The sequence below is a fragment of the Eleutherodactylus coqui genome, chromosome 4 (genome assembly GCF_035609145.1).
Source record: "Eleutherodactylus coqui strain aEleCoq1 chromosome 4, aEleCoq1.hap1, whole genome shotgun sequence".
NCBI classification, from domain to species: domain Eukaryota; kingdom Metazoa; phylum Chordata; class Amphibia; order Anura; family Eleutherodactylidae; genus Eleutherodactylus; species Eleutherodactylus coqui.
Genome location: NC_089840.1, coordinates 209,476,698 through 209,502,733, shown reverse-complemented (window position 1 = coordinate 209,502,733; position 26,036 = coordinate 209,476,698). Strand labels below are relative to the sequence as shown.

Sequence of the window (26,036 nt, the reverse complement as noted above, 5' to 3'; positions counted from 1 at the left end):
CATGCAGGAAAAAAAATCACTTGTGTATGACCCAATTCAAAAGAATGGGTTTCATATTCATGCAAGATTTGTGTGTGTCTCGCAACGCACAAATGTCACACAATTTTTTTCACCCATGTGAAGGTGGCCTAAGTATGGTTTTTCTTCAATTTATCCATCTTACTTGCAGCTGATATGTTTCCTACCTTGATGTGTTGAGACTTAGGGAGCATTCACATAGCATTATTGTACATGCTATGTGACTATGCTCGGAGGTTCTGTGACAGCAGCTGTAAACAGCGCTGTGATGGAATCCCTGGCCATTCACTTCTATTGTAAAACAGGCACCTCTTTGGTGTCCATTTCACAAGGTATCTGTTTGTTTCTATTATATTTTGGATACAGAATAACGTAGTTGACTGCGCTATTCTATACTTCAGATATAACAAAAACTAACGTGAACCTTATAAAATGGACACTAAAGAGGTGTCTGCATAACAATGAAATTAAATGGCCCCCATTTGGACCCAGGGATTCCGTCACAGTGTTTATTTCAGGAGTTCTCACAGAACCCCCGAGCGTAGTCACATAGTGTGTACAATGACGGTATGTGAACGCTCCCTTATTATAGTTCTAGAAATTTAGCAGCATAAAATGCTGTAAGAAAAGGGATTTTGGTATAACCATAAACTGGGGATGTCACCTCTACCAGCTAGGCAACCATCCACAACCTCTACCATTTTGGGCCTGGCATGCAAGGTAGTAAAGTTTTATTTCCTTTGAAGTGAAAACTATTGTTCATTGATACACTCTATTGTCCAAAAAAATCCATCAGCTAGAAGAAGTTTTCAGAATCAAATGTCAGAATGCGATTGTAACGTTGATATAAGTAAGTGATTACAATATCAGAGCAAAAGGACAATTCATTGCAGAAAACTGACCCCTTTAAGGGAAGCTCTAGTACTCTGTTGTACCACCTCCAGCTTGGATACAAGATGTGATACGGGTGGGCATGGAGGCTCTATTACCCTGTTGTACTGCCTCTAGCTTGGATACAAGATGTGATACAGGCAAGCATGGAGGCTCTAGTACCCTGTTGAACTGCCTCTAGCTTGGATACAAGATGTGATACGGGGAGGCATGGAGGCTCTAGTACCCTGTTGTACCTCCTCTAGCTTGGATACAAGATCTATTATATGGATGGGAGGGGGGTATGGAGACCCTAGTACCCAAGATGTGGTACGGGTGGGCATGGAGGCTCTAATACGCTGCTGTACCACTAGCTTAGATACAAGATGTGATACAAGTGGGCATGGAGGCTCTAATACCCTGCTGTACCTGATCACCTCTCGAAAAAAAGTCTACTAACAAGGTTTATAATAGAATATGGAACCTGTTTTCTGACTGGTGTTCTAAAAAGCAAGTACTAGAACCTTTGCATATTGTTATTTTTGAAGAAGGATTCCAAAAGGGGTTAAAGTTTAGCAAACTTAAGATTTAATTTCCCTGCAATCAATGCTTTCTCAAACAGTAAATTCTCCAATACTACAGGCTGGATCTTCCGGCGGTTAGGAGTTCAGTCTGGGCTCAGAGGGTTCCTTAAAATTGCAGTCTGTTCTTAATACCCTGCCTACTTTTGCTATTTACAGAAACACGTGCCTCAGTACTCATATACATTTAATATCTGAATTAAATTGCACAACTGTTGTTTACACTAACTGCATAAAAATGCAACGGTTTTAGCACATAGTTTGATCAAAACATGTGGGCCCATCCGCCACATCCAGGTGAACCTTACTGGACAGGTACCTAGCTCTAAAAGTCACCTCTCATTGGGCAAAAAGCCTCCAAATGAATGGGAAAGCACAGACAGCCAGCAAAGGAGAAGAACATCAGTGGGGATTCCAAATGGGAGTATCGGATAGCAAGGAAGCAAATGGACAGTGTGCCAGAAAATAACCCCAGCACTCCAGGTAGTGAACCATTGGTTGGTAAAAGATAGATAGGAAACTTACTTCACAGGGGTGATGAGAACAGCCCTTAATCCAGGTAAGCGATTAAATCACAAGGTTGTTTCACCATCTTTAAATAGGAGATCCAGCTAAGCGGAATTTCAAATCCTTTATTTAGTTAAGTGTCTAGGCTGAATTAGCCATGATAGACAAACAATAAATACAACATATGTGATGGTGGGCAACGGGTTTCAGTGTTATCTTAACACCTTTTTCAAGCCTCTGAAGAAATAGTGACACATTGTGGTATTAAAATACCATAGGCATAACCCTCTTGGTAGTCTTAGACTTCCAGTACATTATATCTGCTCTCTGACTGGCCGATGCTGCTTAGGTGATCAGCACTGGCCAATCAGAGAGCAGTGCGCATTAGCTAGATAGAAAGTTGCAGTTTGTCATCTTCGAAGGCTGCAAAAGGGGATTGGAACCTGCGGATCTGACAGACGGAAGAGAAGAACAAGTGCAGATAATATTTCCCCAACCTCCTCTGATCTCAGGATAGTATTTTGTCCGGGAACCGAAGGGTCGCTTTAAAGTTTGTCTTACCTGAAAATATATTTTCTTTACATCTAAAGGCAGCACCAGTTCCCTCACAATAAAATCCTTGTTGCCTTATTTGTTGGCTGTTTATTCCAGAATTATATGTATGGGTTATTGTATATTTATAACGGTGTCTGCTACATCATTTACTACCAATCCATGTCATCACAATATATTGTTAATTGTTGATGGTTCCTTACCATAAACATAATATTGTTAATAATTATCTTTTATGGTCAGATTGCAAAAATATTCCTCCATGCACGGTCAGCAACCAAGACTTGTGTAAGCAGTTGGAAAGAATGGCTATTTGCCGTACACTTACTTTAGTTGTCTGTTAAGTTCTTCAACATAGTTCTTCTGGTCCAGTATTGCAGAAATATGCACATTCCTTACATCAAGAGAGGTCAATTATTAAACTTTTCATTAATATAAATATTCAAACATAATTAGAAACTTGACAGAATCTGAAAAGCACACATAATATTATACAGTGGATAAATAGTACAGCTAAATGAGTGCAGCAAGTGGCTTTCCCAGAGTTTGTGTTACTATCACTAGGAGAACCAGTGTACAAAAAAAGTTCATTGCACAGAGCCCACTGAAGTTAATGTATGTTATCAGTCCTCCAGACCAGTCATTTGACCAGGGGACAATCTCTACTATTGCATATCAAGGGAATGTCTATAATACAGACTACCTCATTGACAAAAATATATCATAGCATTTATTACCTTCCCTCTCTGTTCTGATCATTTTCTTCTGATTTTAGATATATGGAGAAATCAATCACTCCAACCTACAAAAGAACATATGCACATAAAATATGTTAGCGAACTACTTTAATAGCAATTTTCTTATATAAGTTTATTACCAGAATTCAGGACTGTTTTACGTCATTCTGGCCACTTGTTTATCGTGGGATTGGCTAGCCAGAACCCCCATGAAAGATACCTAATAGTCCTATAATTCATCTGAGCCAAACAGATACAGACATGAAAAATAGCAGTGCTCTTGCTGTAGGTCCCTTTAACCCCTTTAGGGCTCAGCCACACGGGCGTTTGTATGCGTGTCTAACAGCTGCGTTTGCGATCCGCATCTATGTAGAACCAATGCTTTGCAATGGTAGCGGTCACATGTGCAAATTTTTCATGCGCACAAACGCATGTGGCAAAAATTATAGGACACAACGATTCGCAGAACGCATGTAACTGCATTCTGCACAAATCGGTGTTCTGTTTATGTGCGCTCAATGGGGCTGGCGGCAGCAGCGCTGACCCCATTGAGAATATACAGTAAAGATCGTTCTCCTCTGCCACAGCTGTCACAGAGGAGCGTAATGTTCTCCCATTGAATTCAATGAAGCCGGCAATACAGCCGGTTCCATTGAAAGCAATCTATACTCACCTCACTGCAGCTGCCGGGGCTCAGCCGCGTCCAGCCGACTCTTCTCCTGCACTGCTCTCAGTAGTATTCAGCAGGCAGGTATTTAAAATCCCCGCCTGCTGAATGGGCTGCCTCTGATTGGCTGAGCACTGTAACCACTCAGAGGCAGCTCTCAGCTACTGAATGACAGCTGAGAGCTGACTCTGATTGGTCCCTGCACTCAGCCAATCAGAGGCAGCACTCACCTATTCATGAATTCAGGAGAAGAGCCGGCTGGACTGATCTATCAGTTTTCACTCATCAAGCGGATGGATGAAAACTTGGAAAAAGTTTACTCGCAGAAATACCCTTTTAAATAAAGAACCCCTCCTTGACCGTTCGGCATTAATCACTACAAACACAAGACTATATATGATTACTATAAATTGTCTTCTTCAAAAGTAGAGTTTTAAATATCTCCATCTAAAGGAGTACTATAATTAAAAATGTGAAAAATATGGTTTTACTATAATTACTAAAAAAATGGGGGTTAAAGATTGAAAAAGTACATGTGACATTGATGTAACATACTTGTGAGTCCAGGTCTTCCCCTTTGACACAGAGATTGCAATCAATTACATTCAATCCAACCAGAAGCCCAACGATAACGGTTCCTTCTTCTTCCATCATTACTGCATGATTTTCATAAAACTCACTGAAAAAATACAACGGTAAGTAATACTTGTATATCACAAAGTTCAGAATAGCATATTTTTGCACCTTAATTGATATATTCTTCTACTACACAATGCAGTAAAAGACGTTTTTACATGGATAGGTTTGGAAAGCTAAACCCCAACTTCCTAAAGACATGCTGGTGGTTTACTGGCCACCAATGTTATTCTTACATCATCAGTCAAAATTGCCTGCAGAATTCTTCCTTCGTCTTTCATCTAAAAACTGGAAACTTTAATTGAACTATTGTAGTGACCTACCTTAAAATATCTCTGCGCATTATCAGACAACGCAGGTAATCTGCCAGTTTCTTTTGCATCATTGATAACCGCAGCCAGGCTCTAGCTCGACCAAGGGGAGTCCTAAGATGGAAAGAAGCAGTTCAAATTGTTTATACTGAGCTCATACTCAGCATATAAGACACACAGTAATAACAGGTTACACAGAAACATAAAAAGCACACCTGAGTCCAGGTAAATCCCTTACGCTGGCTGCAACGTCTTCTGCTTCAGGACATATTTTGTCTACCATCTCCAAAGGACCCCATATTGTTCTGTTAAAGCTGAGAAAGGATTTTCTCACTAAAAAAAGAGTGGTAAAAAGTAATATTCAGTTATATATTATATATAGTCACTACCAGTATTACAAGCACACTGCACTGTATACAGGGTGCTTTGTAACAACTCTTTTTGCAATCAGATTATCAGAATTTCTGGGCCAGGGCGAACTAGATTAATAGTGGTTAGAGACAATGAATTGATGCCACAAGTTTAAGGCCGGATTCACACGGGCGTATTTGAGCAGACAAAATTTGCACATGCAATGTGCAGAGAAAAGAACCCAATGATGGGGGACATTATACAGCAGTATGGAGAAGTGTAGCGGTTAATCCAGGCCCTGCAATGAGATAAAACATTTACTAGAGGCTGCAGTCATTTCTGTATTTGTCCATCTGCCTTTGTCTCCCTTCCTCCTTCTCTCCTCTCCATAGACTTCTATGAGCTGCAGTTGTGATTTGGTCTTTCTATGTACGGACTTCAGTGTAGAGATTTTAGCAGTGTATTCGGAGTGAATGATCAGTGAATGAGGCAGAGGAAGAAGGAAGTTTCACATTTCTGTGGTACCTTCTGGTACAGTCTTAGTGGCACTTTTTGATGCAGCTCTTTGAGCCAAAGTCAGGAGTGGGTACAAAAGGCATGGGAAATATAAAGGAATGGCTTATAATTCTCCTCCCTGATGGATCTACTTCTGGCTTAGGCTCGAAAAATTGCATCAAAAACTGCATGTGTGTTTGCAGCCGAATGCTGCACCTCTGCCATTTTCTGATGACAATACACCGCCTTCTGTCTGGTGTTATCAGACCTTGTGTAGACTGAAATCTCCATCCATGAATACTGGGCAATGTGTTTGTATAGGTGTGAACACTGAAGTAGTGACAGGACAGTATGCCATACAGCTTCTATTTATGTACTGTACCTTTAAGGCCATGCTTGAGGCAGTGTTCCATCACAACAAAGAATTGCTGAAGAGGAGGGTAATCTGAGTCCAGGGTACGGCCGTAACTTAGAGATGATTCAATAAGTCCTTTTATACTGAGCTTCGCCATATTCAGCAGATTTGTCCGCTCGACAACAGCCGGGTCCCTTGCTGCTGGTACACAGAATGACGATAGGATTTAAGAGCCGTCATATTACTAAATATCAATTATGTATACATCTGAAACACAGCTAAAAACCAATACCAAGTGTAGTGAGGGGCCCAAATGGTCTCAGCTTTCTCACCTTTCATGTGGTCATCTCAGAGAATAAGATGTCTTTCATAAATGTGACTATTTATTAAAATCCACAGCTATGGCTTCCTTATTAATATTGGCTCTCGTATCAAAAAAGAACGTAGCTCCCAACTCAGGAACCTCTTAGAATGTATTCAGGTCCTTTAAACTCATAAATCCACTATAGATAAAGAAAGAGGTGCTGAACTGGCCCAACGAAGAGGACAAGCACGCTTGGATTACTAAGCAAGTGCCAAAGGAGCTCCACCAAATGCAGAAGATACTTTTATGAATTTGGCAACAAATCTAGTCAACTTTGGCCCAAGCTCTACAGGAAGAGGTACAGGTCATACATCAGATAACAATGCAAATGTACATGTAAAATGTATTTTCTGGTTCGGACTGCGATCATCGCCTGGCTGTGAGGTCCCCGCTATAAAGGGTGAGCTCTATTTTTTCTTATCGCACACTTGCTAGGTCATACATCCCCCACATCTCCACACCGGCAGGTCACACCCACCATTTACCACAACAGATTTCGTAGATGTTTAGAGAATATTACCAGTCACCTTATTACTTGCCTTCCCCACTTGCAGGCCATGAATTGGCATCTCATAGAGAGTTAATGCAATCCTACCCCCAAAATACAGGCTTAGGCTATTTCTCCTTTCTCCATCACACAAGAAGAACTTGCCCTCACACTGAAAGAATCCCGCACAGGAAAAGCCCCCGGCCCCGATGAATTCCCTGTTTCATATTATAAAATAGTTTCTAAACCTCTTTCTCTACACTTTCTTTGTGCTTTTAACTCCCTGTCATCCGGGAACGCACCCAGAAGAAACACCTTGAAAGCACACATCTCAGTTATACCGAAAGAAGGAAAAGACCCATCCCATTGTCAAAGCTACCGTCCTATATCCTTACTGAACATGGACCTAAGATTTTTCCGAAAATACATAGAGACCAAGTAGATCTACAGAAAGCCCAGGACAACACCATCAAAGCCATGAACCTCAGATATCAGGCTAAAAAACATCCCTGCCCTTGTGCCTACTATCTACAGATGCCAACAAAGCATTTGACAGGGTTAACTGGGAGCTCTTATTTGAGACTGTCCAACATGTTGGTCCAGGCTCTAGCGTGCTACAATAGATCTCCAGCTTATACTCTTCTCCATCAGCATCAGTTAGAGTAAATGGCCAATACTCCACCCCATTTACAATCACAAATGGCACAAGGCAGGGATGTCCTCCCACACTTCTCCATTTTGTCTTATGTCTACAGCCCCTCCTAGATCATATCCACTCCAATCCGGACATTATGGGAATTCAAATATGGGGGTCCATGCATAAAATAGCTGCTTACACAGATGACTTACTGTTTTTGCTCTCCAGTTCACTTATTTCACTCCCAAACCTATTAGGCAAACTCCGCCAGTATGCCTAGTTTTTCAACTATAAAATTAATTATCAAAAGATTTATCTCCTCACAGACATCTCCGACCATTACTCTGCCAACTCTTTTCCCCTTCTCAGTAGGCCTGTTTCACACAGGTGACACGATATCGCCGCAAGAAAATCACTGCGATATTGCATCGGTGGTCCATTCGATATCGCTGGGTTTTCTCACGGTGATACCGCGATTTTTTGGCACCACTGAATCATTAAATGGCTGTAATTGGTTCATCGAGCGATAGCTCTGATTGGCAGAAAGTTGCATTGTAACAATGCTACAAATCGCATGTAGGTAAAGCCCATTCTGGTCTTCAGGCATGTCTTCTTTGGATTGGAAATTCCCTGTCTCCAGGAAGCGCTGCCTCTGATTGGCTGTGATTGAATGTCTGTGATTGGTTCATCGAGCGCTGGCCCTGATTGACTGAGCGCCATAGCACTCAGCCAATCAGAGGTAGCGCTTCCTGGATGCGGGGAATTTCAAATCCCCAGCCACAAGACATGCCTGAAGACCAGAGCTGGGGACAAGAGAGAAGATGCAGCGGAGCAGGACAGCATCTCTAAGGTGATGTACGTTGGGGTTTTTTTTGAGGAGGGGGGGTGTCTTCTGCAGCTAGGGCTTATTTTCACAGTAGGTGTTAAGTCTAGTAGACGGAGGCGTCGTCCTGCCTCCTGAGTCTGCTTCTGTTTCTTACAGCATCCACAGGGCTACTGTATCTGGCTCCTCCACCCAGCTGGTGGTGATTTGTAATTATCCTCCTATTTAACCTCCCCAGACCTTTTCCAGAATGCTGTCTGTATCTAGTTCCCTGTGAATGGTTTGCTAGATTATACTGTGTCTTTGGTTAAATTCAGCTTTCTATGTGTTTTGCTGCTGGTTTGCTGTCTATGCCCTGTGTGTTTTTTCATAATGTTCCCAATTTTGATGCTTTTAATAAATATACACAAATTTTATCAGTCAATTTTTGCCACCTGAATGCAGTACAATATGTCGTGAAAAAACAATGTCAGAATCACTTGGATATGCAAAACCTTAACAGAGTTAAAGTGACACATTTTCCAAATTTCCAAATTTTGGCTTTGTCACTAAGGGGTTAAGCTTTCCACATACTACAAATAATTGACTGGCATAGACAAAAAGAACTTAAACAATGGGTCTCCTTAGAACAAGCATCCCACTTTAGCAGCTTTAAGGCCCTTTTACACACAAAGATAATCTTTAAAGGGACTGGAAGATTGAAAGTGGCCATTACCACTTTATCATCTTCATTTGCATGTAAAAGGACCTGCAGGAGTTGTTTGCAGAGTCCTGCATGTGTTTAAACACACGCCCAGCTGTGCAAACAGCTGCCGAAACATTCCATTGTTCTCTTCGCAGCTAGTGTAAACAAACATGCCTGGAGGAGAACATCTTGCAGTCTATTGAAAGATGAGCAAAATACATTCAAATGGTTTTTCAGAGGTGAGAACGATGGATTTTAAGTGAACTGAAATCCATCAATCAACTGAAAAACTACACGATTCCCGCATTTACATTTTCGGCCATTTGGACGAATTTTGAGCAATGATCGTTGTATGTAAAAGGGCCTTTACCCTGGCTTTATGAAGATACCCCAACAGAGATGAGAAATCACCCCACGACTGGCCCAACACTGAAAGTAATTGCTCGGGTCTTCCCCAGACCAGCTGTTTCTCCCACACCCTCCACTATGTTTCCTATCCTGGGTAATCCGAACGTCCCACCCGGACTGGAAAACAAGGCATTTCACCAGTGGCTCTCTAACAACAGATTCAAAACACACTGTTTACTCCAAGAGAGATGCTGGTTCGCTGCAGACACACTGGCAGGAAGACCTAATTCCCCTGTTGCCCTGGCACATCTTCCAACTCTGACAGTTTGTTAGGTTGGTGTTGCTCTGTTGAAGTCCTAGAGGCGAGCATGTGAGGTTCATATAAGGGGGACATCTAGTCTGAGTGTGTTGGCAGAGCGCAGCGTGCGGGCTGGGTGGCGTATGGACAGGAGGGAGGTGATGTATGGTGGCGCAACGCTATGGAGAGCTCTACGACTGGCATAGTGCGGAGGCATCTGAGAAATGGCGGGACAGGAAGATGAGCCTGGCTGCCACATTTAGAAAGGATTGGAGAGGGGAGAGTCTAGTGCGGGGGAGGCCAATTAGCAGTGAATTGCCATAGTCAAGTCTGGAATGGATAAGGACAACAACAAGAGTCTTTAGTGTATCCGTGGTCAGGCAGGTTCAGGCCAGAGATTAGATGTGGTGGGTGAAGGAGAGGTCCGAGTCCAATGTGACCCCTAGGCAGCGAGCGTGCTGCCTGGAGAATATGGTAGTGCCAGCTACTGATCGGGTTGTGGCATAGTGAGGAGATGAGGGAGGTGAAGTAGACTTGTTTGGCATTGTGGCGTTGAGATTTGAAGTTGCCTTTTAATATAGTAACTTTCAATTCAGGAGCATGTTTTGCGCGTGCTCAAAAAAGTTGTACCTGCTCTATTTTCCTGTGTTTTGTGCAGCAAATGTCTAATAGAAGTCTATGGGAGGTATGCAAATACGCAAGGGGAAGCGTGAAACACGTGCCCAAAATACAGGGATAAAAGCACATCTGGACCTCATTAGGCTAAATAGCCTTTAATTCTACGAAAAGGGTGTGTCAAGCACGCTTGTGAACTGGCCAAGCATGCGCAAAAAAGTACAGTAAAATGCGCAGACATGTGTGCAAATCTACCTCTTCAAACCTTGTTCATGCGCAAATACACTGTGCTGTGGCAAGAATTTTTGTGCATATGATCGTATGAAGAAGTCCTTAATTCATGGGCAGCACATTGCACCATTATAGCCTATGGGACTATGTACTGTCACGTTTTTCAAGGGTGTGTGAAAAAACTCCTGGAATGTCCTTATCACTTGACCGTGTGCTGTCCGATATACAGACAGACCTCACATGGACATGTATTTGTGTGCCCTAATTCTCGTCTTTGTGCACTGGCCGTAGATCCAACTAATGCAGATATATTAGGAAGCTGCATGTAGTTTGGTTTGCTAGTATGAGCGTGCGCACTTCCAAATCAAGGGTGCTGATTTCAGGTATTGCTCTAGAAGTGTCTCCTGGGAAGGTTCACCAAGGACCTTCTGTTTAGGTGGACTTGTACCATCAGAAGGGAGTGTCTGGATACCGCCCTGCAGCTCCCACACAAAGACTGTGCTGACATAACCAAAAGTGGAAAGACCACATTCCTGTTTAACAGACCTGAACAGGCAGGTGAGCAACATACAACAGGTACGCTGAAAATACATAGTATGCCTAGGAAGAACATCACTGACACATCTGTAGTAGATCACCTTCATATTCTATCAGTTAGCAAAGGAAATAGCGACCCCGGCTGCTAATGATATAATTACAGATGCAGCACTGCTCAATGGCCCTATTTACTGCTGAACTTAGCTTAGATGGTACCCTATGCAGAATTGTTTGATTCATCAAAAGAAAAAACAATATATTTTGTATTGATAGGCAGTCTGCCAGTATTATGCTTGTGCAAAAAAGCAGCAAGATAGTAGTATATCCACATCAAAGCAGCTCAGTGAATAAATGCTGTATCAGAACCAAGCTCATAACAAATAAAGCACCGAAATCAACCACAGTACATAGATACAATACCAGAACCAAGCTTGTAACATAAATAAAGCACCAAATCCAACCTCAGTGCATAGATACCATACCAGAACCAAGCTCATATCGTAAATGAAGCACTAAAACCAACCTTAGTACATAGATACCATACCAGAATGAAGCTCATAACATAAATGAAGCACCAAAATCAACCTCAGTAGATAGATACAAAACCAGAATCAAGCTCGTCTAATATAAAAAAACCCTACAGGCTTTTTCTTGCACCGCACTTGGACCCCTTTTCGTGACCTGTGGTGGATGATTTTAGTGCCATTAGATTTGTTACATCCTCACCATCGCCGTGAAGTCATAACATTTGAGATGGATATATGGAGTGACTGTCAGGCTGGGTCAAAATTCCTGTCAAGTCTAGTGGCGCTGTTGTGCTTCAGCCAACAGCACAGCTAGGGAGAGTCAAGCGATGTTAAGCGATGTTCAAGTGCTTATCAGTTTGACTGTTGCCATTTTTCCAAAATGTGGAAGACCAAGCCGTGGACGGCGAACAGTTTAATTTGAATCCTCGGCTCGACAGTTCTTAAAACATTTACCACCATTTTTCCAAACATGTTATGTTCATGTAGCGACGGGTCAATCTAGTAACATAAATGCAGCCGCAGAACAAAGCTCATAACATACAGTAGCATCACACAACAATTGTGTTGTGGGGGCACCAATAGGATGATTGCGGCGCATCGGAACATTAGAGGGGAGGAGACAGACCCAGGAGGATGATGATTCATGTAGGTCTACAAGACGCTGCTGCATGGAGGAAGATCATCTGGCTGGGCAGGCTTAAAGGAAATGATCACCTCTAGCCTACAACTGCTAAGGCCAGCCATCCCACTCTTTTCATTTATTTACTTTATATCTATTTGTTTTTTGATCAATTAATGTAATACAACAACATTTTCATAATAGTAATAAAATGCATCATTTTACATATTGATGACGCAGGATCATTCGCATGAAAAATAACATCTTGAACAAACGTGAATAATAATAATAATTCTTACAATACTTTCCTGCCATCAACTTTTTGTTTCTTTACTTAGTTTCTACATTCTTTTTTATTTGGGAACCAGAATAGTAGCATCTAGTCCTCTTTGTCCTGAGGTAGTTTCAGAATAGTTTTCAACCATAATGCCCTTGACCCCCTCCTAGGGTCAGGCGGGAGGGGGGGTATGGATATGGGAGGGTTGGGGAGAGGGTAAGCAAAGTAAATGTGTCTACGGGCTAATGCCCACGGATGGATTTCCGCCACGTGAAACACGGTGGAAATCCACGGCGTTTCACCACAGCTATTAGGTTCTATTGAACCTAATAGCTCAAGGTTCACATTGTGGAATTCCACCGCGGAATTCTGCAGCGTGAAATAACCCACGGCATGTTTGATTTGCCACGGGAATGCGCGCGGACAGCTTCCATTGTAGTCAATGGAAGCCGCCTGTCACGCTATACTTCCGCTGTAGCACAGCGAAAGTATAGCGTGAATACGCGCCCGGCCCACCGCCGGCCACGTCATATGACAATGCCGGCATGTCATGCGCTGTACTGCCGATGTGTCATGCAGAAAACTGCACAGTGGATCCGGAGGTGAGTATGGGGTCTTTGGGGGGGCGCTGTGATGGACTCTGCTGTGGTATTCTGCTTGCGGAGCCCGGCACGGCCGTGGGCATGAGCCCTACTGCAAGAGACAGGCCAGGAGCCGTTTTTCCTTATGGTTGGGGCCTTGCCTGCTCTCCGCTCACCACTAGCCTGCCCAGTGTTCCCCTCAATTCCTCCACTAGGTACCATTCTGTGTATCTATAGGGTGTTACTATAGTGAAATCCCTTCCATTTTTTGAAGTGTTTTTTGCACCCCTTTCTTTGTGCCTCTCTACTTCTATTTTATCCATGGTCATTATGCGAGTAAGTTGGGCCACCACTTCTGCTAGGGGGGGCGTCTTTAAGAGCCAGTGTTTTAGGATTGCACGTTTGGCAGCTAGGAATACATGCACAAATGGTCGAGGCCCTCCCACTCTTCATGTGCCTTTTAAATGTAATTTGTATTATTTTCTATGTTCACCACATTAAAATGCATGTCAGCACTATTACAGTGGGAAATCTGTTCATGCTGAGCGCCCTGGTCATTAACAGAATACTAGGATATAAGGGCCTAACAATGTGTTATCTGCAAAGACAAAGTAGTAAGAGAAAGAACAGGAATTTATATATATATATATATATATATATATATATATATATGTATATATATATATATATATCTCCTTTGCTGGCTCACAGAGGATTGTGGGGACCCCACACTATGACGTCCAAATGTACTACTAGGGCATGTGGGTAGGGGTTATCTTTAGGAGACAGACGCTTAAAAGGAACAGGTACATATACTATTTCAACTTCAACATTTCGGCCAATGTAAATGCCACGATTCTGGCACATATGCGCAGTAGATGTTACAGGAAATGTACAATGTAATTCAACTGACAATGACAAACCTGGCTGGGATACAACAGCTGCTGTGATGTGGGAGACCCAGTTTACAGGGTTCCTTGGTGCTCCGAACTGGGTCATGATGGGAAAGAGTCACTCTTTTTCTGTTACAGTGACCTGTGCAAAAACAATGGAATATATTGTAAACTCTGCGGTCTCCCTCAATAAGAAAACATCGCTGAATGCATTATGCAGTCTTTGTGGTGGTGATAAAAGTTTAAAATAAAGTGAATTATTTTTACATGGATATTATGGTTCCATCAAATAAATGTTAGTTTTTGTAAATTTTCTATAATAACCCTTTAGTGACCACCCATATGTGGTTTCATGTCCCAGGTGTCTGGGATTTCATCCCTAGGGCCGTAAAAACACGTCGGCCCTGTGGGCTAAAGCCCCGGGGTCTGTGTGTGTGACAGCTCCCTGCTATCAGCTGCCAGAGGTAGCTGAGAAGATGGAGCTGTCATGGGGGACAGCGACCCCCGGTCACACAATCTCCAAAATCCAATGGATAACAGCAATCGCATAAAAGTAAACAAAAAGTTAAACAAAGTTAAAGTTTCATCTCTTCTCACAGATTAGATCCATGAGGGGAGCTGAAAGTACTCACCTCCATCCTCCCCAATGTCCTGCAGCGTTCCTGTCCTACCAGGACCTAACGTCGTCCTCTGCGCATGCACGCTAGATGTACAATGTTGGGCGCATGCGCAGAAGGCTGGAGAGCCCAGGAGATTTAAAATCTCCCTGCTCCTGGCTAGCATAACTAGCCGAGGGCAGGGAAATGTCACCAAGGTTAGCATGACTAGCCGAGAGCAGGGAGATGTCACCAGGGGCCGTGGTATGCAGTCCCCTGTCACATGATCACCATCATCCAATGGATAACGGCACTCATGTAAGGTAAAAAAAAAGTGTAAAATAAATTTAAGAAGCTTAAGTTTCATCTCCCCTCACTGATCATATCCATGAGGGGAGATGAAATTATGTACCTAAGCCCCTGGATTTATCCTTGGCCATTTCCCTTATGCCCTTATCAGCAAAATCGCGGACGCCTGTGCAAAAACCGAGGGTTGCGGGAGGAATTTAAAATCTCCCTGCTCCTAGCTACCAAACTTAGCTGAGAGGCTGGAGATTTCAGGGGAATGGGGGGGGGGGGGGGGGGGGCGGCATAGTATGCAGTCACTGGATACGTGATCACGGTTATCCAATGTATAACGACGATCACGTAAAAATAATGGTTTCAAGACATCATATGGAGCAGCCAAAGGTCATTAACCACTTCAGCGCTCAATGCCATCACGCCAGCGCCCAGTCTGACGGCATTGAGCACTGAGTTAATGACCTGGGGCTGCTGTGCCATATGATGTCTTAAAACCATCACACGCACCTGCAACTGGGTTCTATTGGTTTTTGTGAGGGTCACAGATCCAGACTCCTTTTGGGAGCTCGCAACATGCACCGAAAGGAGCCTTTCTTATTTGATAAGGCTTAACTGTAAGCCAAAGCGCGCTGCCATATCATCTGAATAAAAGGACTTGTTACTGCACCTTGTGGAGTCCATTATCATCGTGGCTTCTACCGAACCATAAGTGGATTTTAAGGCCCCACTGGATTAGGGGTGCACTCATCTGAGGCACTACTGTGAAGTAAGTTCTTCGACTTTTTTTCAAGCATTCATTGTATTATCTGGAGCGCCGGGATTTTTATAGGTGTCACCTACTCCATTTTGTCTACTTTTTCCAATATTCCTTGCATCGGATTCCCACTGATGCTTTCCTACAAGTGGATGTTCTATGGACCAGCGTATATAATAAACCCACATGTTTACCAGGATTGGCGTACCAGAGCACCCTCATCGAAGGGTGACTCTGTTACACTGGGTGAATGCAATTAATATTTCCACACCTCTAGTCATTCCACCAATTGTTTGGGGCGATCCCTATTGATTATAAAACCTTTATGGAGTTATTCTATGTGAAAAGTGACACGTCAGATTTCCAAAATTTTAGACCTCTGCTTGCAGTAATTTGAAGGTAATGGACCACTTTGGGAGGAGGGGGATTTTTTTTATTTAAATGCATGAATTTCCATCTAAAATCATTTTTGCAATAAGTTTAATTAAAAATTTTCCAACTTTTGTCTTCTGCAACTTCTAAATATTAATGTATATAGAAACTGCAGCCTAAGGCCTCCCTCACACAGGCATTTGCAGAAACATAGCGTTCTTCAACGCTGCGTTTGCTGCAGATTCTGCCCGGTTTCAGCAGCGCTGCATTTTGCCAGTGTTTTGGCTGCGTTCTCAGCATAGCTGAAAACGCAGCCAAGGCTGCTGATAAAATAAAAAAGTCAATACTTACCTAGCAGGTCAAGTCGCTGTCCCCGGCGCGGCTGTCAGGACCTTGTGAAGCCAGCTTATTGCTGATTGGCTAAGTGCCGGAGAGTGACAGCTGGTTGAGCCAATCACAGCTAGCCCTGGATGCGCCCAATCACAGCCATTCAATGCATGAATGGCTGTGATTTGACGCATCCAGCGTTGGCTCTGATTGGCTCAGCTGTCTGTCAATCAGCGGCGCTCAGCCAATCAGAGCAATTTCAAATCTTGTCTGTCTTTAACAGGCGCAAAATCTTTGCACCTGCAAAAGATAGGACATCCATGCAGCGGCAAGGTCCGTGCTGCAGGTAAAATATCCCCGCTGGGAGTCCCCTCATCACTGAACACTATAACAGCACTCTCACAGTCTTCAGTGATGAGGAGACTCTCCGCGGGGATAAAGGGATTGCGATCTTCTCCCATTGCATTCAAGGGGCTGCAGGCAACCCTGGAAGTAATTTTCAGGGAAGAGCTTAAAATATAAGCCCTTCCCCGGAAATCATCACTAGCTGCTGTAAAAAATAAAAAAATATACATATACTCAACTCTCCGCCACTGTCGGGGCTCAGTGCGTCTTCACGCTTGGCTCCCTGACACTGTACTGAAGTTCTTTCAGCAGGTGGGGATTTAAAATCCCTGCCTGCTGAAAATGCTTCAGTACAGTGACAGCATGGAAAAGAGAAGATGCGCCGGAGCCCCAACAGCAGCGGAGGGTGAGTGTATGTATATATATATATATATATATATATATATATATATATAAAATAAATAAATAAATAAACATATATATATATATATATATATATATATATATATATATATTTATTTATTTATTTTTACACAAGCTAGGGATGATACTTCAAGCCCTTCCCTGAAAATCACTGCGGGGGTTGCCTGCATCCAATTGCTTTCAATGGAGCCGGCGGCTGTAGCCATGGTCATGTGCATTTTGCTAATGCGTGGAGCGCTTTTTTGCGCACTTTGGGTGAATGCGGACAGCCAGGTCGGATTCCAACTGCGAGCTTCTCAGAGCGGGATGTGACTTGTGCCTCTGCAGTGGCTTACCTCTCCAGCATCTTCGATCTGCTCTGTGGATGTGCCGACTTGCGCACAGCCGTACACGCGCAGTGCAGAGTCGGAGCGTCACCCACTGAAATAGGACATGCCGTGATTTTGTTATCGTTGAAGTTTTCCGCGGTCAAAATCACAGCTGTCTGTATAGGATTGCATAAACCAAAACAATCCTATAGCAGTGTGCAATGGCGGAAAGTCAGCGTGAAATCTCACCACGGAATTTCCGCCTATGTGCATTCAGCCTTACTATGTTAAAAAAAAAATCCCACATGTGGTATCGCTGCATTCTGTATAATGAACCAGAAAAAAAGATAGTATATCATTTAACCCGCACAGTGCATGAAAAAAAAATACAAAAAACGTGGCGAAAATAGTTAATTTTGCCTATCTTGCCTTACATAAAACGGAATAGAAAGTGATCAAAATGTCGCATGGATCAACAAACGGTACCATTAAAAAGTACAACTCATTTCACTCAAAATGTTAAGGGGCGGTGGATGAAGTGATAAACAAAAAAATAAATTTTTTTTTAGAAATCTCCAAAGGAAAAAGAAAAACTATATCAATTTGGTATTGACATAATTGTACAGGCCTGCAGAATTGATGTAACATATTTATACTGCACGGTGAATGCTGTTAAGAATTAAAAAAAACATACCAGAATTGCAGATTTTGTTAATCTTGCTTCTAGAAAAAAAATGGAATAAAAAGCAATAAAAATGTGATATGTTCCCAAAAATTGGATTAATGAAGACTAGAGTTCAAGGCCTTATAGTTTACTCCATAGACCTATGGCTCTTGGACTGCAGTGACAAAAAAAGCAAATCTTTTAGAAAAATTGTTTTTTTTTGTGTACATAAATAGCAAAACATTAAAAATCTGTATAAGGGCTTATTCCAACGTGCATATATCGGACAGGTTTTCAGGCCCGGCCGATATACGCTGTCTCTCTCCGCAGGGGGATGAGGCGGGCTGGGCAGGGAGCAGTGCACTGAACGGGGGGCGGGACAGGCTGAACTTAGCTTCGCCCCATCCCAACCCTCCCATTGTAAACAAAGGGGGGGCTCAGTGCACTGCTCTCGGCCCGACCCGCCTCCTCCCCCTGTGGAGAGGGACAACGTATATCGGCCAGGCGTGAAAACCCGACTGATATATGCACGTCGGAATAAGCCCTAAACTTGGTGTCTCTGTAATCGTGCTATCCCAGAGAATAATGATAGCTCATTATTTATTTTGTACACTGAACGCCCTAAAAAGGAAATCCAAAAAAACAAATAGCAGAATTTCTTTTTCTTCCACAACCCCCCTAGAAAAAAAAATAAAATTAAAATTATGCAGTACATTACATGTACCCAAACATGTTGCCATTAAAAAATACAACCTGTCTTGAAAAAAACAAGCCCTTATATGGCTATGTCGACTAAAAATGTAAAAAGTTATGGCTCCTGAAATGCGACGGTGAAAAAACTGAAAAATGAGTTGGGTAGTAAGGCGCAAACAGGCTTGGTCACTGAGGGGTTAATATTCCCTAGTATGGTGCAGGCAGCATGTATGGCTTGTATTCTGTGATGGGGAGCGGTTGCTGTGAGGTTGCCAGCAGCGTACTCTCCACCCTTCATGGAATAGATTTTCTCTCCTGCGCCCGGGGAGCAGCTTTAGGGAATATGATATTCCTCCTGCAACGCCATTACTGAGAGCTCTCTTCCGCTAAAAGGGAGGAGGACACTAAAACTTTGCAGACAATCCTGGTTATATTTCTGTACAGCAGCGGTGCATCGTCATGGTTACAGCTTACAGCAGCGGTGCATCGTCATGGTTACAGCTTACAGCAGCGGTGCATCGTCATGGTTACAGCTTACAGCAGCGGTGCATCGTCATGGTTACAGACTACAGCAGCGGTGCATCGTCATGGTTACAGACTACAGAAGCGGTGCATCGTCACGGTTACAGACTACAGCAGCGGTGCATCATCATGGTTACAGACTACAAAAGGGGTGCATCATCACGGTTACAGACTACAGCAGCGGTGCATCGTCATGGTTACAGACTACAAAAGCGGTGCATCATCACGGTTACAGACTACAGCAGCGGTGCATCATCATGGTTACAGACTACAAAAGGGGTGCATCATCACGGTTACAGACTACAGCAGCGGTGCATCGTCAAGGTTACAGACTACAGCAGCGGTGCATCGTCAACGTTACAGACTACAGCAGCAGTGCCTCCTCATGGTTAAGCCCCGTTATGTGTTCTGCCCTTCCTTCCAATCACTGTTCCTTCCCAGCCGTCAGCGCTAAAACAAATGGGGGTGTTTATGGCCTGCTATACGGCCGTAATAACGGAACTAAACGAAACCATTGATTTCAATGGTTTAATTCTCCCTAGCAGTATTCTCGCATGTTAATAGTACATGCGAGAAAAGATAGGGCAGGGCCTATCTTCCCATTTTTTAAAATTTAAACTTGCACCCAAAAAAAGCCCACTTCATACGCACCTACACTCCGTAGCGTAGTTATGAATACGCCCATCTGTTTTTGCCCCCAGAGAGTGAGAGATAAGACAGAAAGAACGGAGAAACGCATGACTGATGTGGCAACATAGCCTTAGGCCTCATGTCCACGGGCACACATGAGGAAGCCCGCATGGAATCCTCCCGTGGCCGGCGACCCTGCTTACCTGTCCATATCTTGCAGTTCTGTACTGCGGATATATGCAAAGTGCCAACCGGAGAACATGCACAGCACAGAGTTTTTAAAATTAAATTTCCTGCTCTTCCCGCGGAATCCACCGCCCCCATCAGTGACTTCAATGGAAGCCGTCCGTGCGGGAACTGCAGTAAAATGGAGCATGCTGCGATTCTACATCTGTGAGCGGAAACCGCAATTGGTTTCCGCTCATGTGCATGAAGAATTATTTTTCCATAGCATGCTATGAAGGGCTATTGCTGCGGAATCTGGAGTGGAATGCCCGCTCCGGAATCCGCAGCAAAAATCCGCCCGTGGGCATGAAGCCTTAGGCTGGGTTCACATGGGATGGAATTGCCGCGGAATTTCTGTGCAGACGTTCCGCACGAAAATTCCGCCAGCAATCTTAAGCCTGAGACCAACCAGCAAAGTGGACAAGATTTGCAAAAATCTTGTCCACAAGCTGCAGGAAAGTTGCTGCGGCCAAGCAACTCTGAAATTGACATGCTGCACGGAATTTAAAGCCGCAGCATGGCAATTATATCACCGTTTCCGCGATGGCCTCTCTCCTCTTTATAGGAGAGATGGCTGCAGCGGAATACAGGCGTTGAGGGCACTTCAAAACTCGTGCCGAAAGGCGCAGGTTTTGAAGCTGCGTTTCTGTCGTGGAAATCTCACTGTATTTCCATGCGGACCCGTTACGGTCATACGGCGAGATTTCCGTGTGATTTCCGCCCCGTGTGACCGCAGCCTTAGGCTTCCTACACTCAGCATCTCCTACTGGGACTTGGACTGCAGTTTCTATATACAGTGATATGTAGAAGTTGCAGAAGACAAACAGAACAGCTGATGAGTGAGGATCCTGCACAGCGCCCCCTGCTGATACTAAGCATAAACCATCAAACGTGCGAATGTGCCATGTATCCACTCACGTTTGAAAATTTCTTGTGTCTACGACCCACCTCGCATCCGCGGGGACATCACTCGTTCACAAGCAAGTTTCGCGGCCCAATATCGTGCTTGGCCTCACACATAAGCATAAGCGCATTTACACGCACCCAATGATGCCGCACCTTTGCACAATACACGTTGTGTATATGCACCCGCACGTGCACCTTTTGCGCACGCATTTGCATGCAATTTAGCCAATTAGTTCAATATGCGCTATTTTCATGACAACTGAGCTCGCTGTGTATTGTTTGGCGCAAACTAAATGCATGCACAAAATCCGTGCATGTGAGGGAACCCATTTGCGCCCGCTGGCAGTGATTTGCTGGGGGCTCCCATGTCCTTCCTCACGCTCCTCCACCTCAGGGGGTCTTGTATCCCAGTAACAAGATGAGGAACCCCAACCCAGCAGACTATAGGAGGTCTGAGGGACCACAAGGACTTCCTTGCTCCTATATGACAGGCAGTACTGCAGCCGGAGCCCCCCGAGCTAGAAGACGCTTCTCACCTCACTCAGCAAGATGCTTGACGTCCGCCACCTTCCTGATGACTGGACGCCCGCCCAGCGGCTGTCACTACTGCGCATGCGCGGGTGCTCCTTCCCTAACCTCGCATCCGTGTGCGTACGTCTGCGCGGCTTAGTGAATAGCATACTTACGCAATGGACGGGGAGATGCGCAGTTGTAGTGAACCCTGCCTACGCTGACGAAGCAAGTGATGCGTTGCTGCTGTCCAATGTACTGATTAGAAGAATAGTCCAGAGGTTTTATGACGACTTTCATTTCATGATGGGTATTATTGACCTTGTATTGATATCTGCTTTGCTCTGGATTTAATACTAACATCTAAGTGGTGAGATGTTATGGTAGTGTTTTTTTCTGTTTAACCCCCTAGTGACCAGCCTATAGTTTTTGGCTTAAGGACCAAGTGATTTGGTCATCATCACATTGCAAAAGACATAATTCATTTCCAAAGCCGTAAAAAGGTTTGTTTTTAGTGGAACGAGTTGTGTTTTTAATGGCACCACTCTGGCCTACATATTATGTGTTGCAGAGCTTTTTCTTTTACATTTTTTGAAGGGGGGGGGGGGGAGATGGAAAAATGTGCAGAAATTCGACCATTGCTTGAAGGTTTTGCATTTACCATTCAGTAAAAAGAACATGATAATTTTATTACTTGGATCAGCATGTTTACTACAATACCAAGTTTATAGAATTTTAAAATTATTTTTTACTACTTTTGTACAATAAAAGCAAGTTTTAAAAAATAACAATTGACTCTGCATCGCCACAGTCTAAGATGCATAGCATTTTTATTTTTCCAGCAACAAAGCTCTATGGGGGCTTGTGTTTTACAGAAACAGTTGTCGTTTTTATTGGTACTGATTTTTTTTTTTATTACTTATATTTTATTTGAGTTTCTTCTTTTAAAGATGGCGCCGCTGGTCTTCTCCCACGGTGCACCGCGGGTCTTCCCATGGTGCACCGTGGAGTTTCTTCTTCTGTGTTCCGCGTTCCACTGCTGATACAGCCACCTCATTGGCTGATCGGCACCACGTGACGGAGGCGGAGCTACGATGACGACGCGCAGACCAGCTCTCCGGCGCGCGTGGCCCCATTCACCAGGCAGAAGACCGCACAGCGCAAGCACGTCTAAAAACGCCAGAAGAAAGCGAAATTAGACGGCACCATTGAGACGGGGACGCTAGCAACGGAGCAGGTAAGTGAATAACTTCTGTATGGCTCATATTTAATGCACGATGTATATTACAAAGTGCATTAATATGGCCATACAGAAGTGTATAACCCCACTTGCTGCCGCGAGACAACCCCTTTAACTTTGAAATATTCATTAAGAGAAACAGTATATAAAATGATCGGCCTGGCCAGGGCCGAACTTGGTTTTATAGAGGGGGTTGGAGGGGTAGACGAGGAAGGGGAGGTGGGGGGGGGGGGGGGGGTGTCCGAGACAGCTTGGGAGTTTCCTGCGGGGTGGAGGTCACCAGAGACAGCTCTGGTCTGTGTGATTGCTACAATATAGCTTTCAATTGATTGAAAAGATTTCCCCTTTTTTTTTCCCTTCTTTTTCCCTTTCCTCCCCCCCGCCCCTCCTCCGTATTTCCTATAGGGAGGACAGGAACCTGTTGTTTTGTGAAGGAAATGAATAGTCCAGCCATGGGGACCATATTTTTAGAAATTTTTCGTGTTTGTCAGATAAGATGGAGGTTAGTTTTTCATTTGTTAGGTACCAGTCTAGTCTATGTTTATTGGTACTAATTTAAGGTACATGTGGCTTTTGGATTGCTTTTTATTGCATTTTTAGGAGGCAAGCAAAAGAAAAATAACAATTCTGGCATTACTTTTTTTAACTATTTTTACAACAGTCACCAAGTGAGATAAGTAACAAAATATTTCCATTGTCTGTGTGATTATGAATTGGGTAATACCCATTATGTGTTGCTTTTTTAAAACTTTTTTTTTTGTATTTTATCCATTTAAAACTTTTTTTTTGTGGGGAAAAATGCATATTTTTTTTTACTTGATTTTTTTCTTTAAACTACATTTTGTTTAACTCAGTTAACATTATTTTTAGTCCTTGAAGGGGATTTGAAGATGCGATCGTTTAATCTGCAGAATAGTACACTGCATTACTTATGTAGTGCATTCTACTAAGCCTATGGCATCAGTCTACTAGACTCAGCAGGAGGTGGGGCCTAATAGGCTGAGTTACATAGCAGACATGGAGGCCATTGTTAGGCTTATAATTGCCATGGGAACCCGTTGGTACTTCTGTGTATGCATCCTCCATTTTGCCAGCGGGCACATATGCAGAAGCTGGGGAAGGTTCTTGTAGGAAGATCGTGTCAGGGGACATCGCTGGAGGCCTTATGTGAATAGTTTTATCTCCCCTCACGAATCTGTGTTTTTACAAGACAGGAGTTATGCCAGAGTTACGCTGTCTGCACAGAGTGGGGAGGTTCTTCTGGCCAATAGAGAACAGATGCTGTAGATTGCAAAGGCCAGAGGGGGGCACTATTACTAAATTACTAGTGCGGTCCACAGAGGGAAGAACTGTTACTACTAGGGAGCACCATTAACAGTTGCTGCCAAAGAGGTTGGCGCAATTACAGGTTAGGGGAACCATTACCAGTGGGAGCATCTGAGGGGGACACACTTACTAAATGGGGTCCCAGAGGAGGCACTTTTACTAAGCAGGGACATATAGGAGGCCCACAATAGGACCACAAAGGGAACACTATTACTTTGTGGGGCCACAGAGAGGGCACAACTAGTTTGCAGGATCTCCAAGGGGGCACCGTTACCTTGTGGGGGCGTTTTTATTTTATGATGGCACTGACAGGAGAGAGTAGCAGCAGGATAGGGGATTTGTAAGAAGATCTCTGTAGAGCTTGTATCTGACTGTTATATGGTGACTGCATTGTGTAAACATCCTGTACACTATCATACATAGAACTGAGCCACCATATCCAAACCAACCCTCGTATAGTTTTCAGTGTGTGCATACACACATATATGTGCTTACTTTATTTTTTACCTTTTTGTGTGTGTGTGGGGGGGGGGGGGGTCCTGTGCACCCCTGTTCCATACTACATATTATGTCCTAGCAATTCATGTGATTTTTTTTTAAATGCAAAAACACTTTTTGGAGTTTTCTTTCTATTAAACCCCAATCAGAGAAGAAGAAAATGTCAAGCTTCCTGAAATAAATAGGAAATTCATTGCAGGGCAGATACTACGAAATTAAAATAATTAAAGATTTTTGATGAGAAAACATGGAGAACAATATTTAAAATATATTTCATGGCGATACCCTATAAGAAGAGAAGGTGGAGGTGTGAAGTTGGGAATGCAAGCCTGTTGCTATAGTAACATAAAGTGCCAAGTGAATCTGAAGGCCTGGAGATGTAAAAAAAAAGACAAACAGATTTTGCTATCAGAACAGCCATCTGTATATTTCTCTTTTAATTTTTGTTAGTTCGGGCTCACACAATTGTGGACCAGATTCCGCATGCTGGTTCCCGCAGTGGATCCTAGCTAGCGACCCTGCATAACTGTGGTTTCTGTATTGCAGATGACCGCGGCGGCTCATTGTTGGTCATGCGCACTACATGGTTTCTTTTCAACATTTGTATTTCCCGCACCATTGCTTAGCGATGACACGGGGCAGATGACCTTCAGTGACTTAAAAAATGGAGCATGCTGCGATTTTCCCCCGCTTACAGAATACACAATTCGTATCTGCGAGTGTGAGTGAACAAGCGAATTTACGTGCCTTTGAATGGCTGTGTTTGGCTGCGGATCCTCCATACAGACGCCGATCGTAGATTCCGCAATTGGAATCCGTCCGTGTGAGCCCGGCCTTAGTTATAGATATTTAGGTAGTTTTTGCTTACTATGAAAGTTTTGCTTTTTGCTTATTTATTAAAGTTTGTATAATTTGTTTAGCTTTTTATAAAAGTTGTTGCTTTTTACTACATTCTAATTAAATTCCATTAAACATCAGCAGGGAATGAGTGTAGGTTTAGTTTTTCTAATTGATTAATAATAATAACCATCATCACAACATAATGTTTCCAATTAGTTTATAATTAGAGAGGAGCGAGCACGCCTCGCTCTTCTCTAGTAACTGACTTATCCGAGCATGATCGAGGGGGGCGGCGGAGGGCGGGGGGTAGCAGGGGAGAGAGAGATCTCTCTCCCCCTTGCTTAGGGGGGCGGCAGGGGGGTAGAGAGAGAGAGATCTCTCTCCCTCTCCCCCTGCCACCCCCCGCCGCCCCCCCCCGAGCACGCTCGGACAAGAATGCAGTTACTCGAGAAGAGCGAGGCTCTATTTATAATATTTAGTTAACAGCCATTGCTAACTAGCAGTAGAGTGGGTCAGGCTAAAGACATGCCACTGTCATAGGATGCCAATGTC

General features: G+C 43.6%; 1 protein-coding gene across 2 annotated transcripts in view; it reads right to left on the bottom strand.

Moving 5' to 3' along the window:
- RUFY2 (RUN and FYVE domain containing 2) overlaps positions 1-21,662 on the bottom strand; it is a 37,393-nt gene extending 15,731 nt beyond the window's left edge. For both annotated transcript variants that reach the window (XM_066600652.1, XM_066600651.1), the window contains exons 1-8: positions 21,607-21,662; positions 14,033-14,144; positions 6,108-6,278; positions 5,095-5,212; positions 4,892-4,993; positions 4,488-4,611; positions 3,266-3,330; positions 2,857-2,922 (exon numbers count right to left, since the gene is read on the bottom strand). In XM_066600652.1, coding sequence (XP_066456749.1) covers positions 2,857-2,922; positions 3,266-3,330; positions 4,488-4,611; positions 4,892-4,993; positions 5,095-5,212; positions 6,108-6,278; positions 14,033-14,108 — 722 coding nt within the window. In that variant the 5' untranslated portion in view covers positions 14,109-14,144; positions 21,607-21,662. The remainder of the gene's footprint in view (positions 1-2,856; positions 2,923-3,265; positions 3,331-4,487; positions 4,612-4,891; positions 4,994-5,094; positions 5,213-6,107; positions 6,279-14,032; positions 14,145-21,606) is intronic.
- Between the last annotated feature and the right edge of the window lie 4,374 nt (positions 21,663-26,036).